This window comes from Clavelina lepadiformis, chromosome 4 (assembly GCF_947623445.1).
Source record: "Clavelina lepadiformis chromosome 4, kaClaLepa1.1, whole genome shotgun sequence".
Lineage (NCBI taxonomy): Eukaryota > Metazoa > Chordata > Ascidiacea > Aplousobranchia > Clavelinidae > Clavelina > Clavelina lepadiformis.
The window spans coordinates 20,631,353-20,649,612 of NC_135243.1; the positions used below are offsets into that span (position 1 = coordinate 20,631,353).

An 18,260-nucleotide genomic window follows, 5' to 3' on the forward strand; every position below is an offset into this window, starting at 1 on the left:
TGGTGTAGCCTAGGCCTATCAATTGTGGATCATGAATGTAGGCCTAGTCCGGTTATAGCGGTATAGGCTAGGCTAGGCTATAGCCTAAACGACTCCGCAGGACTCAGAAGATAGTCCCGACTGCAGCGTATGGTAAAATTTGATATAATTAAGGTAAAAAACTTCAAGTTACCATCGACTGGAAAGTATGACAGTTTTTGACCAGAAATCGTGATGTGTGCAAACGCGAAGTGCTCGGACTCAAAACACAATTTCTGGTCAGAAACTAGGCTACCTTACTTTCCAGTTGTGCCAGTAAATCATTACACTGGCCGACAAAAAAATTTTGGCGTGGGAGGTAAGAACGGTTTTAGAGTATATCAGGGCCGCTGAGCTCAAAAATGCCAATAGATTTTGCAAATTTGCTCTAGTTTTTAAGATAATAACAAATTGCGACATTTTTGCTACCTTTTAAATTTGAAGCTAGGTTGCATTTTATCTTAAGAAACAGCCTCTATTAAATGTTGTAGTAAGTCTATCTGCACTAAAACCACTAGAATGAGCAAAAGCTAAAGACACAATGAGATTAGCTAAATGAAGAAGTTATGCATAAATCTTTTATTTTCCATAGCCTACATTCAACACAAAAAATGCCCATTTATTCATATTTTTATCAGATTTTCCTAAAATATTTCAATTTGTGAGACTAAGCTTCCAATACCACATTACAACTTGCTTGAAGTAAACAATAAATAGCAGAAATTTAGTAATAACAAACCTAGTATGCCTAAGCCTACACAAGAACGACGACAATTTGTGAAAACAGACGGAATAAACAAGCAATCTTTGAATCTGCCAAATTCAACAACACATCAGTGAAGTTTAATCATTGTTTTCTGAATTGAATAGATTTGGATTATGGTCGAGTTGACCTACATCTTTGTTGTTGCACTAAAATAAAGAAAATTTTTGTTGTGCATCACTGATAAGTTACATGACCTTAGTTATATATAACTGAAATTCTACCTGTTAACCAAGCAAATAAAATTTTTCCAGTTTGGTAGGAATTATATATACAATACGGACATACCATAAATACATATACTGGAAAACAAGAAGAGAGCAGCAAATGATGAGAATTTTTATTTTGTTTGTATGTTTACATGCAACTTCGCTTTCAGGTGAGAAACTACTTAATAAGCCCATGACATAAATCACAGAAACCTGTATTTTCATATAGATGTCTCTATTTAACCTGAAAAGGAAAATAGTACTGCAACATTCTGTGAGGCTGCGTTGTTATGTGTGTGTACTGTATATATTGTTTACCGATATAATATTCTGGGACATAAATATGCATTTACTGGTGTATATAATATCTTATAGCCGTCTAATACATTGAAGATTTCTGGATGTTGTATACTTATATGTGTTTTATGCTGTATGCTACATATATAACTTGTACATTTGCAGGTGTTTTTTCCCAAACATACAACAAATACAACTCAGGTAATAAATCCAAAATTTGCTTTAATACGTATATGAAGGTTATGTACATTTATGCACACATTCATGCCACTATGATACCTATGTTTTATATAAATATGATATACGTATCATACTACATGCTGTATGTATATGTTACATAAATATGTATCCAATTGCTGTTGTTGGTATCTCGTTCCCTCATGATTTCTCTCAACAATTATATACTAATAAGCCACATATTGAAAGCATTTTTTTTCATGTAGGCCGTATATAATATGTTAATCAACCTACCTGGAAAGTTACACATTATGCATATATATGCTGTGTTATATTCACCTAAGTTGTATTTAACCTGTGAAATTTATATAGGACAATCATTTTTTTAAAAACTAAAACATTTGATACTTCATTTAAAAACATTTTTTGCAAAAGCTTCAGTGAATAAAATAAGTGCAAAAACATGGAAAAACAACTGCCATACTAGTTTATTTAACAGTCAATTAAATTATTCAACGATTTGTGTTTTTGTTCATGTAATGATCTACCATTAGCCCATTATAATTTTATGTAGGTTGTAAAGAAATCATAGCTAGTGTTGGAAAAAGGGGCTCAATACAATACCAGGCCCCATCAGAGATTTTTCCAACTCTGCACGAGTCATGTTGGATTATTTCTACTGATCCAGCCGAACTCATACAGATAACGTAAATATATTTTTTAATGTATGATATGTCAGTATGTGAAGCATTTCTAGTCGTTGTACAATAGTTGGAAAGGTCTTTGATTTATCTAAGTATACATATATTCAATCATTTCACTTTTAGTTTAATGATAACTTTGTGTATATACTGTGTTACGTATTATACAATATATATATATTTATAAATATAATTGCTTATTTTCTTTCAAGCTTAATGGATTTAAACTTACAACGTTCTAAATCAGTGTGTGAAAAATATTTACGTATTTCTCCTCGTTCCACCGAAAATTTATATCAGGACAATTCTTATGCCACAGACTTATCCGGAAGAGGTACTGTAGAGTTTATAATAAAAGGACCACGACTCCACAGGGCATGGTCTTAAATAGCTAGAAATGAAACATTTTATTGTATGAAATGTTTGCTTATGTTGCAGTATGTCAATTTTTACAAACATTTTTCTGTTGTATATGTACGTGTATGATATATTATAAATTTTTTCCGCTCAAGAGTACATCGGTTGTACCAAAAGCAAGGAAATGCCAAAGATATTCTATTATAACACCTCTCGTTTGATGGTACAATTACAATATTATTCCTTTGACGTCAGTGATCATCAGAACAGCACCATCTTAGATTTATCATACAAAATAGGTAAGTTTGAGTTTGATTCTTTATGTAATTGACCAATAGTGTTGACCAATACTTCGCTAGCACTTTCTTACCATGATTATAATCATGCTGGCCATTGACATAAAAATCGAACAGCTACTTGAATCCAACTTGCTAATCTGACCCTTTTTATCAACTTATTTGCACAAATATTTTACGTGTTGTATGTGGTAATTATTCACAAGTTTGTATACTATATATACTTAAAAATGACTTTCTAGTAAGTTAAGCTGTTATAATGTTCACCTTGTGATGTACCAAGGTAGACTTTTAATCGGTTGAAATCAGCATGGATTTGCTCAATTTCGCCTCATTGGCGACTTTTAGTTAATATATTCTAACACTGGCAAACCTGACTGCTACATTTCTTATTCATTTTCACATTTTGTGAAAAATAGTACCGGGTCTAGTTTTGTAACAAAGCTTAAGTAAGACAACATTACGGTGAAGGTCATTTATTTAAGGTTCAAGGAGTTTAATGAGGTTAAGTTCTTAATCACCTTTAAACAAACCAATAAACAAAATGAAAATCAATAAATCATCATTTTTGCCATTGCACCATGTTCTAACCCAAGTTTGGAAAAAAGATGAAAAAACTTTATTGTTTGGTGCTGATATTTGTGCTTGTACTAAACTTCTTCCACCTTGTTTTTGCTTATGCGGTTAAATGTTATGTAGGCAACTGCATATATATATATATTTTTATAATCATTTCACATAACTTAAACTGCTTTTTTACCTTCAATTCAACATCTTTTAAACAAAGAAAAGTCGGACGCCATGTTGCATTGCCATGGCACATATCATGTCATTTCAAGCCAACTCAAACAAAACTCAGCATCATCTTGCAAATAATCTTTTTAACTGGACATTTATCTCCGTTTTTTGATTCATTTTGCAGTTGAAGGATGCCACACTGACATGTTGGTAGATTCATACAACTTTATAACATCTCCCGAGTTCCCAAATTTTTCGTTGGTCAATAGCATGACGTGCACTTGGAATGTGACACTGCAACATCCCCATCTTTTGCTGCAGTTCCTTATTGACAAAAGCGATTGGAGAAAGACAAACTTTTGTACCTTCTACGTTTATGATGGACCAAGTAAAAGTCATCGCTTGATAAAAAAATGGTAAAGTTTTGTGCTCTGAGATTTGTTTTGTGTTAAATGATTTTGGAGATGTTTTTGGGATTAAATGTTTTCGAAGTTATTTCATGTCAAGGCTTTAAATTTTAGCTGGACTTCAGTGTGTGCTACATTCAAAATCAAGTGGTACAATGGATATTTTCTTTTCATTGTTTCAAAAAAAAATAAAAAACAATGAATTAAAAACCACAAGGTGTTACGCACATTACCAACTTTTAACCATTTGAAAAAAGCAAAAACAATTAAAATTTTCAAACTGTCAATTTGTATAATATTAGGTCATGCGACTCAGATGTTGGTTTAGACGTGAGTGGGAGTGGCCCGCATTTGTTTATTGAATTTGTAGCTGGTCCACCCAGGTATAGTGACGAGCTACTCACCATTTTGTTTAATGCAACTGTAAAAGCAAAAGGTAACGATGATCATTGCATGTTGCTCAGTATCAGTTATCATAAAGATAATCTGTAATTGTATGATATGTTTTGAAAATGCGTACAAAAATTATCATGAAGAAAACTAGTAAAGTGTATATTTAAAGTAAAAGCAAAGAGACCAATTTTGTAATATGTTTTCAAAGTTGCTTATTTTGTGTTTCTATATTTAACATATATATATTATAAATTATAGGTATTGCATTAATTCATCATTACATTTATTTCACGAGGGCATAATAGTGGCAGTATTTATTTCTTTTGCATATGCATTGATTGCAAAAGGATATATGAACCAACCACTAATATTTTCAAATGATACAGGCTACTGTCTTCCTGGTACACATTACTGCGGCGATGATCAGTTATCGTGCTATTCAAAGGATCAAAAATGCAATGGCGTTAGAGATTGCCTGTCTGGTCGTGATGAGTTAGGCTGTGGTAAGTTAACCTTATCTTAAAATAGTTTTTTCTGCCTTTTTGATATGTTGGAGCTTTTAAATTATATCATACTGTATCACTTGTCAGAACCATTGGTATTTGATTTAAATTTGACGGTTCGAATTAGGTTGAGCTTGAAATGTATTAATTACAAGCGAATCTTGTTAATGTAACACTTTCAATGAATATTTCGTGTGTTGTATGGCATTTCAGTTTCAACTTAAAATTGTGTTTAATGTAGCAAAGGTTTTTAGTCATATTTACATAATATTTGTAAAAAATTCAATTTTTATATTTTTTTTCAACTATTTGTTATGAAAATGCATTCACCATTTTTAATATTTTTGTTTTTACGATTTTATTATATGCATAATTTTTACAGATGGTTGTGATAGTGACATGTACTCATGTGGAAAATCTTCCTACCCCCCTGAGTGCTACAGTGAACTAGAGCGATGCAACGGCAAGCAGGACTGCCAAGGGCGAAATTTTGCGACACAACGAAGTGTTGATGAAGACGGCTGCGGTAAGTGTTTCAGGCACCTGAGAGTGCCTGGGCGATTCTTAAAACTTTGAATATTTTGGTTTTGTGAATTCTTCAGTGACAAATATAGTGCAATGTTGTGGAGATTACCGTTAGCAGAGTAACAGCTTTACTGTCATACATATAGGCAAGATGTCATAATGTTGTAGCTGTGAGTCAGCTTTGTGTGAGGTCAATAAGTAAAACGTGGTCAGTACAAAGCGGTATGATGTAAGCTTGTTACTAATCATTTATGCGTCCTTTTTACTGAATCACAAAATAGTTAAATGTTCCGGCATTGTACATATTTTATAAGTGTAGTTAGTACATTAAGGCAAAACTATGTATGTTGCACACGCACATACACCTGCAAATATTTACTTTTGGGAAACGATTGGTTTATGTGGAGTACATAAAATATAAAATTAAAGACCTGTAAAAATGTGCTTGCCAAACAATGTTAATATTTTACTTAGAATACGAATTGACAGCAAAAAACAATACTTTAGCTGCCTCTATCAAATAAAAGTTGATCCTACAAAAAGATTGTCTTTGTACAGAGATATGCGCTGAAGGCACCTTCAGATGCAATTCTTCGTCAGGCTATCACTGCATTTATGAGAGATGGAGATGCGACGGCGAGTCGGATTGTGCTGACGGCTCAGATGAGGAAAGTTGCCCAGTCTGTAAGTTATTTCTTCAACAACTCACGTCTGATAATACTAATACTAACTCATGTCAACTAATATGTACACAGGTGTGATAATACTGAGTGACATGCTGATAATGTTCATGTAACATAGGTACCACACGCTTTGAAGTGGTTTTAGAACACAAAAAATTGCTACATTGAGTGTAGCACTAAGAATCTATTGACTAATGTTATCAATATCACGCTGTTGCTGGCAAGAACTTTGTACTAAAAATTTTCCTACCTGATTTTCTTACAGTTCCCACAAGTCGAAGAGTAATTACTGCTGCTATTATTGGATCATTGATATGTGGCCTGCTTCTTGCTGTTGCACTTGGTTGTTCATGTAAGCTGTACACTCTTCGTTCAGCAGCCCACGCCCGTCGAAGAAATAGATTAGTTGCTCCCACACCCTTGGGTCGGGTAGCAAGGGTGGGTTTCATTTTTGTTGGCTTTTTAAAGCTGTCTAGAACGATCAGACTCAGCTGAAAACAGTGGTTTACTTTTGAGTTATTAGTTAATGTTTACTTGTTGCAAAAGAATGAATTCTCAAAAACATGTTTAGGGATGTAATAAGTCATATAATCTAGCTTTAAACAGTTTCTTTAACTAATTAATGTTTATATACATTAATAATTTGATAATTCTCACATACTCTTCACAGGATTAAAACAGTTTTAAAGTGTTATTTGTCATAGGAGCTTCTTGAACGGGAAGCACCTCCTTCGTACAATATGGCTGTCGATACAGCTGAGGCAAACGAGGAGGGGTCATCAAGGAATCGTTCTTCTTCAAGTCGAAGACGAAGAAGAGAACGACGTAGACGTCGGCGAAATCGAGATCCACAAATCCGCCGTGCTCAGCCAGCCCCAAGACCGATGTCCAGCACTCCATCTGAAGTAATTATTTTGAAATATTATTTAGTATCGTTGGACTTATATGAGCCTTTTTTCTGTTTATTATTAAATTGGTTTTTATTTTCCGATTTGTTGACGTTAACATTTAAAATGCATAGGTGAGTAATAGAAATGATATCATAACTCCGGATCCATCTTCGGATGCAGCGAGGAATGCCTCAACCTCAATCACATCTGTCCCATCCGTTCAAAGCAATGCGGACTCATCGCGCCCCTCAACACCAGCTGTGCCCGACGAGCTCGCCTACGCACTAGCCGAGATGGGGTTGACGGATTACCCGACAGAGTTAACAGAGCTGTTAAATGAGCAACAACAGCATCCCAGCGAGGGACCACCGACTGCATCTAACGATACTCCCGGTACATCTCGGCAGGAAGATGGCGAGGAACAAGCTCAAGCCTTGCCTAAGAAGAAGAGGATTCGTCCGGTTATGGTGGAGGCTCCATGCAATGACGACCTTGTTGACGACATTCCTGCTTGTGTTTACCCGAATCCTCCGTCCTACTTTGATGCTGTAGTTACTGGTGGGTCGGATGTTGATGCTGCACCAATTACACAAAACGAAGAACAGGCTTCTCCGATAAAAACAAAATCCGGACCAAAAGATGTAATAAACAGATTTCTCTCCAAGCATAGTCCCAAAAAAAGTCGAGGCGTTTGGAAACTTCCATTGTCATTACAACACTTCTTCAGTCCAGGGACTTCTTCGCCACCATTCCAAGAATTGATTGAGACTTCCGACGCTACTTTTGAAGAAAACGACGTCTCAAATGATGCCGGCATCCATGATGAGGAAAATCAACTCTGTCGTGTCGAGGAATTTGGAAGACATAGACAAGAAACTTCTGCAGTTATTGAAACTGACGAAGGCGTGGCTCCATCGGATGATAACAAAAGAGTTTTTAGTGATGATGACGAATTAATCAGCATCACTTCAGATGCTCAAGTAGAGAGAATAGACTGTTGTCCACACCAAGGAGATAATGCGATCCGTTTGGTTTCATTGTCGGAACACAATCCGTCTTCTAGTTCTGCAGAAATATTAGAGTCCGTGCACGTCACAATTCCTCCGATACGCGTTGAAACTCCAGATAAGATTTTAACTCTCAACATATCCGGTTCAATTTCAGAACGTACCTAACACCAGAGTTATTTGTTTTTTATTGGCATGCTGTCTATATCACAGTATTATTTCATTCTGTTTTGATATGTGTTGTATATGCATTATTGTCACCTCGCTTAATGGTCGTTGTTTTATCCCTAAATATTATCTTCGGATATTTGTTTCTGAATGTCGAACACGTGAATTGAGGCTTTTGCTTTGCTTGTTGGACATGTTTGTTATGTTGTTTGTTCTACAACCATTTTCTTGTTCGTGAATGAAGTTGTTTCAAAGCTCTTTTGTGTCTTGAAGTGTTATGCATCGTTCACGTTTGTAATTTCTGACCGAAGATATTGTGCTTTCTTTTTGGTTACGTTCTTGGCTTTCAATTAAAAAGTCTTTAATTTTTGATACAATTTACGCTATATATTTCTATTTACAGCAATATGGATGGATCGTGTTACTTTGCACCGTAAGATTTTGCCGACTTTTTCACTCATAGAAATTTCATGCCAGAATAAATGCAAAACTGTTATAACAAGGTGTTAGTGTCTTAATTATTTTGGAACCACTGCAAGTCAACGTGTTACAGCTTACGCCATGTTAACTGGTGTTGTTACAACTTCCCACAAAGTATTCATGAAGCCTGGAACAGGCTTGAAAAGAAAACCGAGTGATGAAATAAAAAAGAAATATATGCAGCAAAGGTAGCCTAAGACACGGGATTTTGGGACATCGCTACCTTGATTTCCATTTATCGAACCCCCTTTGGTTATGGTCGATTTATCTCAGGGAGACAATATAATTTTGTTTCTGAGGCTAAATGAAGATTTAAACTTTAGAAAGAACTGTTTGTTGATGTCAATGAAAACTGCCTGCAAAAAAAGTTTGAAGCAGGAGATCGAACATTTTCAGAATAGTTAAAGTCGCCTGTCTCCAGTCAATTTATTATTTTGAAAATAAACGAATAACATTTCCTTTCACAGAGAGAGGGGTTCTGTGGGCTATAATTCTGCTTTTTTCGTTGTGTTTAACTTGTACAAACTAAGTTATGCTTTACTATGATCAACTATGCAACTGCGGCAAAACTTTTAAAGAAAATGGTTTGAAGTTGGAAAATTTGCCAGAAAATAACTTTAAAAGATATCAGATGATATTTGCAGCAATAAATGCAAAACGAGAGCTGTTTATAACTTAAGGATCACAAAAACACTGCAAGCTATACGACTGCTATTGCAAGTACGGTTGCTAAGGTAATCGTATTTTTATGAATTGTATTATATTCTACTATATATACTGGGTTCACATGGTTTAGCCACCATCATGATTTTACGAAATAATTAAGTGTAACAATATCTGGTTAATATGATTTGCAGTCGCTTTATTACGAAACATCCATTTTAAAAACAACTATTACTACAAAAATAAACATTTAAAACTAAATTGATACGAGCACAACAGAAAAGATCAGGAAGTCTACTAAACAAGCGTAAACAAAGAGATTGTTCTTAAAAGGAAATGTTCCTAATTGGGGCCCTTCACAGAAAAGTTGCCTAAAGACCTCGGCCGAAATATAGCAATACAGCAATAAAATACACCTATACTACTGGCTACAAGTCCACACTGCCACAAGAATACTCTGTTCTTCAGTCAGTTCGCAGGTTGAATCGTCTGTGGGTTGAAAGGTCCGTGGATTGAAAGGTCCGTGGGTTGAATCGTCCGTGGGTTGAAAGGTCCGTGGGTTGAACTCAGTGGTGGGATTCAAATATTTTAACATCCGGTACTCTCACTATTAGCATGCCATAATGACCCCGGGCCGATATACACTTAGGCCCATGCATATGCTTGTTAACAACCGGTTCGCACGATCCGGCTAAGTCCCAACACTGGTTAAACTGTCCGTGGCTTGAATCGTCCGTGGCTTGAATCGTCCTGGGTTGAATGGTGCTGGAATGCTGGATTGAATCGTCTGACCACCGGTGTTCAGTGTTGTATTTTATTTTCGGTCAGTTTTAGCTTGATCGAAATTTGTACTCTGCGATTTCGGATTTCAAACGATTAGCCAGCTTATTATATTAGTTTTGCATACCGCAGATAACTTAGATGGAAAAACCTAAACAAGCAAAATTGGATAGTTTTTTTTTCTAAAAAATCTCAAGTTTTGCAAGCGTTTGAAACAACCACAAGTGCAGAACCAGAGGAAGCTTTTGTATACTAGACCTTAGTTACGCAAATTGTGACATCATCTGATTGTGCACTTGTATACTAGGCCTAGACCCGTTTATTTATTACATATTGGATGGAAAACAACCTAAATTGCCTTGTTTGTTTATTATACACTGTTAGTGTTGTCATCATATATAGGATATGTACATACATGTATAATATTTAGGCTTTCATACTGTATAACATATATTGCCTATGGCTTTATACTCATTTAAATAACCAACTTCAATTCCACAGTCCGAAAACTTTCCCACCTAGGTTATACACACACTTACTAGCCTTAACATTTTTATGTGTTTAGCCTATATTAATTTTATGGTGAACTCTTGTTCTGAATTTTGTTAAGTTATAGAAACACCTACATATATCCATGTTTTATCTACTTGCAATTAAAAGACAATAATAAAATGACAGCAGAGTCTTCTTTATATGTAATCAGCAGCGACGAAGAGGATCTATTTGCACCCACTGCACCACAAGCATCTCACAGTGAAGTACAGCCAGTTGGTGGCATCTATAGTTTTACATCTCGAGAAAATGCTATTCAAAATGATCATGTCAGCGGTGATGATTTGCACCCAGTGTCAAACGTCTCCCAACCCACTGAAACTACGTACAGTGCTCAAACTCAAAATATACAGAATAGCTCAATGCATTCTGGGGATGTTATTGATGAAGAAGAGTCAGACATAGTTTTAAGGAGAAGAGCGCCCCGTAGACAATCTTCTGCTCAACTCTATTTAAACCAGAGCCAAGTTTCGCCAAGAAGGAGTCAAGAGGATGTTCAGAACTCACTTGTAGTCCACCAAAATTTGGACAATGTTGTTACTGGTTCAAGTTCAGATCGGACCTTATTGGACGTTGCTGGAGGGCTACCATATTGTGTGAACAGAGAAATTGTAAATTCTTCTGCACAGGATAACATAACAAGGGCTACTCATAGAAATCGAATTTCTAACAGCTTGGTGGAGATTGCTGTAAGACATCCAACTCCAAATTCTAACGAACTTGATGATTTTTTTCAAGAGCGACCGTCCACACCAATGCCCACTTCATACTTACCTCTCCCTCTTGACCATGGTTCTGTGAACTCAAACCATAACAGCAGTTCCACTACCTGGCAAGCTGCAGGTAACAATGAAGATGTTGCTCCAACGTCAAGTAGTCATTCCCCAGTGAATGAAGAAACTAATCATACATCTCAACATGAAAATGCCACCGGCGAAGGTGATGACAACTGGTCAGCAACCAGACCTCCTCCTGCAATTATTTCTCCACTTTTGGGTGGATCCACTCAAGACGACTTCATCAATAGGCCTGGTGGCGTGGTAGCTCTTCATGGGAAGCGAAAGCTGTCATCCCTTGAGCTGTTATCTCCGAAAAGATCTGCTAAGGAATTATCACAAAATGATGAGGATGAAGGCTTGTGTTGCCCTATTTGTTTTGAACCATGGACTGCTTGTGGCAACCATCGTCTAACTTCATTAAAGTATATCTGCATGAAATAAACACACACATATTGTATACTATATACATTGTATCTATTCCATTGCCTACACGATAATAAAAAATTCTTTCCACAATTGTTTTAATTCGTAGTCACTGTATATATTTCACAGGTGTGGTCATTTATTTGGACAGAAGTGTATAGAAAAGTGGATCAAAGAATGCTTTCCAAAATGCCCCCAGTGCAATGCCAAAGCTAAGAAAAGTGATATCCGCATGCTTTTCGCCAAGAAGCTGTGTGCCATCAACAACGTCGATTTGGAGCAAGCACGGAAGTAGATTTGACAAAGATTTGTTTAACCTATATGTGTATAAATACATACATGTTTAAGTAGTTGTCTCTTATTTTTTCATAACTTTTGTAGAGCTTGTGCAAAGGAACAATCAGCGAGACATGCATGTGAACAAGAGCTTGGGCAAGTTAAAATGAAATACCACATGGCAGTAGAGGAATGTCAAAGGCTAAAAGCCACCATCTCTGAATTGAATGTAAGGATTTAATGTTTAATAACAAGTTGGTGAGAACTACGAAAAAATAAATAAACACTAGCTTGAACTTCCAAAGCTTATACAAAGGCATTTTGTAAAGATATCTATTTAGTACTTATGATCTATGTATAGGCCTATATTTTTGTTAAAAATTAGCTATCTGAGTGTGTATTCACCACCAGAATTAGAAACGTGCATAAAAAGATGTAAATGTTCTTTCACAACCACAACTAAAGATGTTACCATTTAAACTTATACCCGTTGCATAGGAGTTAGTATCATCGAAGAAAAATAATCAGAGCAACCTTCAGCATAAAGCAAAATTAACTCTCAGTGGTGACTCGTCCAGTTTCAGTACATTTGAGTCAATGAGTTCAATTGTTATGTCCACTGGTGGATGCAGAGTAATGGACTTTGATCCAAAGACTCAACAATTTGCAATTTCACAACCGAGTCCACATTCCAGCTTTATGAACGGTAAGACAATTGTCCTGCTCAACTTTTGTGTGCATGCCCTCCATCTTATCACATTTACTGTAGTATTCACTAGATTTTATAGTTGGTTTTGGTTAAAGGCGTGCAATAGAATTGAAGCAGATAAATAAACCTACTGCTGAAAAGCTGGACATTTTCGTAGTTATACCTGACTATGTTATATATGCATGAGTTTGTACCTTTCTGGAAGTTATAGGTACATAGGTGATTAGTGTAACTTAGCTGCAAATGCTAGAAGTAAAGTGGACATATGTTTCATTAATTAGAAATCAATGACATTTGCTTACATGCATAATATTATGTGTAAGGTCTATTGTTTTGTGGCAGGCTTCGGTATAAAGCGATTAAGTGCTGCCGACTTTAAGAGCGCCTGCTCTATCGTACTTCACCAGAAACCCATCAGGGACTTAAAATTCAGTCATTTAACAGCCAACCATCTTCTTTCTGCTTCCCTTGATGGTTCGCTACGTATCACAGAGTAAGCATTAAAGTATTTAGATTCTGAACTTACATACCACTTAAGACTATGTTAGAACTTCATCTACATCTTATTTCAAACTTTACCAATATGTACTGTAAAGAAAAATAAAATATGATGCTCTGTGAGTGGTTTCTTGTATCTTTTCAAAATGATGAATTGTTCGTTTAAAATATACCCCATATATATATACACATCATATTGTCATATTTTAGCTGGATTTATAATATTTATTATTCATCTAGTGCTGTATTTACATAATTTTTTTTTTAGATAATTACATCGCAATTTATAAGTATAATATCATATATGTGTTCTTATATCAGCTCTTCATGAAATGAAGGAAAAGTTGTCTTCAATGTAAAAGTTTAATTGTTGCTTTTTATATAAAATCCAGTTTAGTTTAACTAAATTCTTTCATCAGTCTTGCATGCAACACGAAAGTCCATGAATACAAAGTTGACAAGTCTGTATGGAGCTGTTGTTGGGATAGAAATGAGAGGCATGTCATCTATGCAGGCCTCAGCAATGGAAGTCTGATGCAGTATGACCTCAGAAACACATCACAAGCACTCTCCTCTATCGAAAATACAATGTCAAAGTAAGTCATTGTAAAAGTTGCAATATCCGAATTGTTTTCCTACCAGTCTTTCAACGTAATGGTGTTTGTATTTCTGTTTATGTTTGTTAATGATTGGTGGTTGCTGTTTATGGGAAACACTAAACTGAAGCATTTTATTTAAACCTTGTATGATACATCAGTATTATAGCAATAGTGTTGTACTTTCCAAGTTTTATGCCAAGATCACTTAATTGTCAGACAGATCTTTTAATAAAACGGATGCTCAGTAAATTGAATCTGTAGGGTCAGTTTAACCCTTTGCGGTCCAATTTATTTTTACCGTTTCGGTCAGTCTAGGTCCAATTTTTTTTTATTGCATTTTTGGGTAGTTTTATATGTGTAGAGTACGGCTGTGAATTTTTTTTGTCGAAATTTTTTTAAAATTTTTTTTTTTAGCGTTTTTAAAAATGCTACTTTTCGCAATTTTTTGCATCATGTATTTTCTAGACAAAAGGTATCACAATATTCAAACACTTCTGTCGTTTATTCAAACACAAATTCCGTTTGTATACAAGTAAAATTATCACACTCTTATCACACTGTTATCACACTGTTGAAATTTTCTGGTGAACTCCTGTATGATGCCTGGACTTTGGTCAGTCTTTGTAGGTGACTTATGTGTGATATTTTCTGAAACATTCTCCCGGATGAAGTCCAGGTTTTCTTTGACATGTTTCACAAAAGTATAAAGTGGTTTTCCTTTGTTCTTTGGTGTTGCAAACCATACAATTCTTTGTGTGACCTCTTGCTCCTTTTTTGATGAAATGTGGTAATTTGTTGAGGCGCTCAGCAGAATCGCTTTCACTTGGCCTTCCTCGTTTGGGGTTCCTGTTGCGGACGTCTCCTATAAGTTGCACAATCACCTTGTTTCTGTATTGTAGGTGTCTTGTATCTTTAAGCTGTTTCATCTCCTTGTAAACCAAGAATGAGTTAACCATGCATACTTCAATCAACCAGAAAAATAGCTTTCTCCACCACCGCAGCGTTTTTCGTGTGAAGGAGTATGATGCGCAGTAATGATCAGAAAGATCAACTGCGCCCATATTAGCTGTGTAATCACGGATTACATCAGGTTTCTCTACATCTTCCTGCCTCCCATTTCGCCAACGACTGTGGGGTGCAGTGTCCGCATTGTGCCAGGTGCTGAGTATCAGTATCAAGCGTTTATCTTGCCATCCAAGTGCTAGAATATTTTGTGGATGACGGTATGCTTTCAACTGTAAATTTTTCAATCGCAAACGCTTCACTTCAGTGGGTAGCCCAACCCTATTTTTCTGGATAGTTCCAGTAAGGTGGATTTCATTCTGAAGCAGTTCTTTTGCTAGAGTGCAGCTTGTATAAAACCGGTCTGTGTATACATGATAACCACTTGCTCTGACTTTTGACAGCAGCTTGCCAACTAAATGCATCACGATTCTCGATGTAAACGGCAGATCTTGACGCGACAAATTTTCTGTAGTAGTTTTTCCAAAATAGGGTTCAAAAGCTGAGATATACCCAGATTCCGAGTCAGACAAGACATACACCCGAAGCCCCCATTTGGTAGGTTTTGAAAATATTCCAATTCTGTTTCTGGGATCTTTTCCAAGTTTGGTCCCACATCAGTAGCTGTAAATGGGTGATGAGGAAAATCACTGTCATTATCATGCCATACTCTCCATCCATTAGGGTCTACAACATCATTAGAGGTAGATCCATCACTGTCTGAGTGCTCATCTGGATCAGAGCTCCCATCATCACTCATTTCCATATCTAAATCAGAAAAATCACTCTCTTCATCAACCTCCATGTCTGAATGATTTTCATCTTCAGAATCAAGCATTTCAAGTACATCATTAGCACTAAACCTTCTAGCAGCCATTTTACTATAAACAATCCAATACTATTTACTACAACTCTCGTCTGTAAGGTAGTAATAAAATACAATAACAAGCAAAATTCATTATTGCTGAGTGCAAGAATTGCTCATGCCTACCCCAGTTTTACTAACTGTTTTCCAGTTCCAACTTAACTTCAACTTAACAAAAGTCAGGGAAAAACCCTAATAAATACCATCTACTATGTTCCAAAATCGATAAAAAATGTTGTAACATTCTTAGCATGTTGGTAGACCCGTAAAAACCGCTGTACACAAAAGTCATCCTAGGGATGTAGGTGGACAGCATTACATAATTTTGTTTATCATCCCAGGGATGTAGGTAGACCGCAAAGGGTTAAACTACTGCGATCTTTGCAAAGTTTGTGGTATCTAAAGTTGGTGAAGTAGATATTGCTGTTTTGGTATATTTTCGTTTAAGCAAAGTTGAGTTTATAAGATACTAATTGTATTAATTATCATGTCCACTCAAGCATTATGTCAATGTGTTCAGACTTGAAAAGCGGCTCGGCTGTCTCATAGTAATCTTATAAGTGCTATTCTGTAATATCCTGCTGTTTTGTAACAGATTAATGTTATCGGTGTCATCGTAAATTTTATTTTTAGGTGCCCTATAGTCTCCCTTTACCACGTCCCACCCACCGCGACTGAATCTTTTCAAGCGCGTGGGGGTTTGTTTACGGGAACTCTCGAAGGTGCTTCATTTTGGCAAGATCAAGGGTCTCACAATGGAAGTGGATCTACACTAATTGCTGATTTTAAGCCAACACTACTTCCTCTGGAACCAGGAAGCTGTGCTGGAGTTCAGTATTGCCACGAGACGCAGCATTGTCTGGTCACGTACAGGCCAGGTTAGTTGTTGCTGTGAACTACTATATTTCCTGTGCTATAACAAAAATTCATTGTAATACCTGGAATTGTGCATTACAATTCACAACAAGTACTGCAGATTTTCTAACGCTTGGCCTTTAGTTACTAGTTCAGGGAAATTTTTATGTATATATTCTTCATTCATACAATTTCATTCTCTTGAGTGAGAAACTTGTCACCGCATAAAATGCCTAAAGCACTCTTTTTTACCTTTGAATTTTGACCTTTACAATGGGGTAAACACTTGTTGTTTGTAGGGCGGTGTTACCGTTCAACTACCCACATCCTATGTGACTTGCAATGCAAGAAAATGGGGGCAGATGTGCCCCAGATGACGTGCAATGTCATCGATACTTACCAAAGTGGATGTCATCATACAATGCTTGTGAGAAACAGCTTGCATGTTCTGCCGAAGGACAATATGTCATCGTCTAAGAACAGGACCCTTTTAAGCTGTGTATGCGATGAGGCAAGACAAGAAGTGGATGTAGGTTATTTAGAGCTTGTTACAGTACAGTGTATGTTTGCTAGTGCTTCATGAGCCCTATTTCTGATTTGAGGTAGTTCACGATAAATGTTCTTGTATGGCATGAATGATTTAACAGATAGCAACCGTCTTGTTTGATTATACCTGGGTTAGTTAAAACACGCTGTAAATCGCATGGCGCCATTGCAATTTTCTCAACTGTGTGCATCGTTCTTAAATTGTAAATAATATGATTTGAAGTTTAAAGATTGGAATCTACCCACTAGATATATAATTTTAACAATAGTTCTATTGAATTTGTACAGATTTACGACTCTAATCGAAGCAAAATTGCCCAATCACTGAACAGCACCGGAGGACCACCATTAGCTGTGTTGCCTGTGCACATGGACTCTTGCCCGCCTATGCTTGCCGTACTGTCTGAAAGCAGATTGAACTTGTTCAAACTACGAGTTGTTTAACTATTTGTTAATTTACCTTTTTTCTCACTTGGTCAATCATAGTTTGTTATTTTTATCTTTATTTGTATGAGCAACCATGGCTGATTGGCTGCTGTTATTCAATGTTTTGCGCAAAGAGTGACAATAAAATTACGACCGACTTGCAGTAGTCAGTGTTTATAAACGTGGAAAATGGTAAAGACTTACAGAATCCGACCGAACCGGAATACTTTGATTTTGTTTAAAAATGTTGTTCGATGTAATGCTTTAAAAAATTTCGTGAACTGAAGAAGCCTGTGTTGTTTTTAGCCTGGGGTCATCCTAGCAAATGGAGCGTTAAAAGCGTCCAAGTCGCATATGCATAAAATTAGGCAAAAATGTGTTAGGAAATTGATAAATGTGATCTTTTTGGCCAGAAATTCTAAATTTTATTTGCACATTGGATTTATAGGCCGTGCTAACCGTTGGTCGTCTTTATGTTGTCTTATCATCATTCTCGCACGTTTTAAGCCTTTGTGCTTAGCTACTTTCTTTCATTGCCTGCTGGCTAAACGGTGAAGTTTCTATATTGTAATGGTTAGTATTTTATTTTTCGTTCCCCTACTGGCAATGACGAAAAATAAACGATACATAATCCCAAATATTATTAAATTAAAGTGTTTGTGTAACCGTCCTGGT

At 36.1% G+C, this 18,260-nt stretch overlaps 2 protein-coding genes across 2 annotated transcripts; both read left to right on the plus strand.

Moving 5' to 3' along the window:
- The first annotated feature begins 660 nt into the window (after positions 1-660).
- On the plus strand, positions 661-8,634 carry LOC143452309 (uncharacterized). Its single transcript, XM_076953223.1, has 13 exons — positions 661-1,160; positions 1,453-1,488; positions 2,039-2,171; positions 2,378-2,499; positions 2,678-2,821; positions 3,741-3,972; positions 4,266-4,399; positions 4,743-4,859; positions 5,242-5,385; positions 5,943-6,068; positions 6,333-6,505; positions 6,772-6,972; positions 7,089-8,634. Exons 1-13 carry the CDS (start codon positions 1,109-1,111, stop codon positions 8,130-8,132), a joined length of 2,658 nt encoding a protein of 885 aa, XP_076809338.1. The 5' UTR covers positions 661-1,108; the 3' UTR covers positions 8,133-8,634.
- A 1,240-nt stretch (positions 8,635-9,874) lies between these two features.
- On the plus strand, positions 9,875-17,748 carry LOC143451516 (E3 ubiquitin-protein ligase rfwd3.L-like). The gene is made up of 9 exons (XM_076952134.1): positions 9,875-11,808; positions 11,939-12,100; positions 12,191-12,314; positions 12,584-12,791; positions 13,137-13,287; positions 13,712-13,888; positions 16,392-16,636; positions 16,913-17,142; positions 17,448-17,748. Exons 1-9 carry the CDS (start codon positions 10,727-10,729, stop codon positions 17,601-17,603), a joined length of 2,535 nt encoding a protein of 844 aa, XP_076808249.1. The 5' UTR covers positions 9,875-10,726; the 3' UTR covers positions 17,604-17,748.
- Positions 17,749-18,260: the final 512 nt, after the last annotated feature.

Coding starts and splice junctions, on each gene's coding strand:
- LOC143451516 (XM_076952134.1), top strand. CDS start 10,727: ATGACAGCAGAGTCTTCTTTATATGTAATCAGCAGCGACGAAGAGGAT. Junction 11,809..11,938: donor CATCGTCTAACTTCATTAAA/GTATATCTGCAT, acceptor TATATTTCACAG/GTGTGGTCATTTATTTGGAC. Junction 12,792..13,136: donor ACATTCCAGCTTTATGAACG/GTAAGACAATTG, acceptor GTTTTGTGGCAG/GCTTCGGTATAAAGCGATTA.
- LOC143452309 (XM_076953223.1), top strand. CDS start 1,109: ATGATGAGAATTTTTATTTTGTTTGTATGTTTACATGCAACTTCGCTT. Junction 2,172..2,377: donor GCCGAACTCATACAGATAAC/GTAAATATATTT, acceptor TTTTCTTTCAAG/CTTAATGGATTTAAACTTAC. Junction 6,506..6,771: donor CCTTGGGTCGGGTAGCAAGG/GTGGGTTTCATT, acceptor TATTTGTCATAG/GAGCTTCTTGAACGGGAAGC.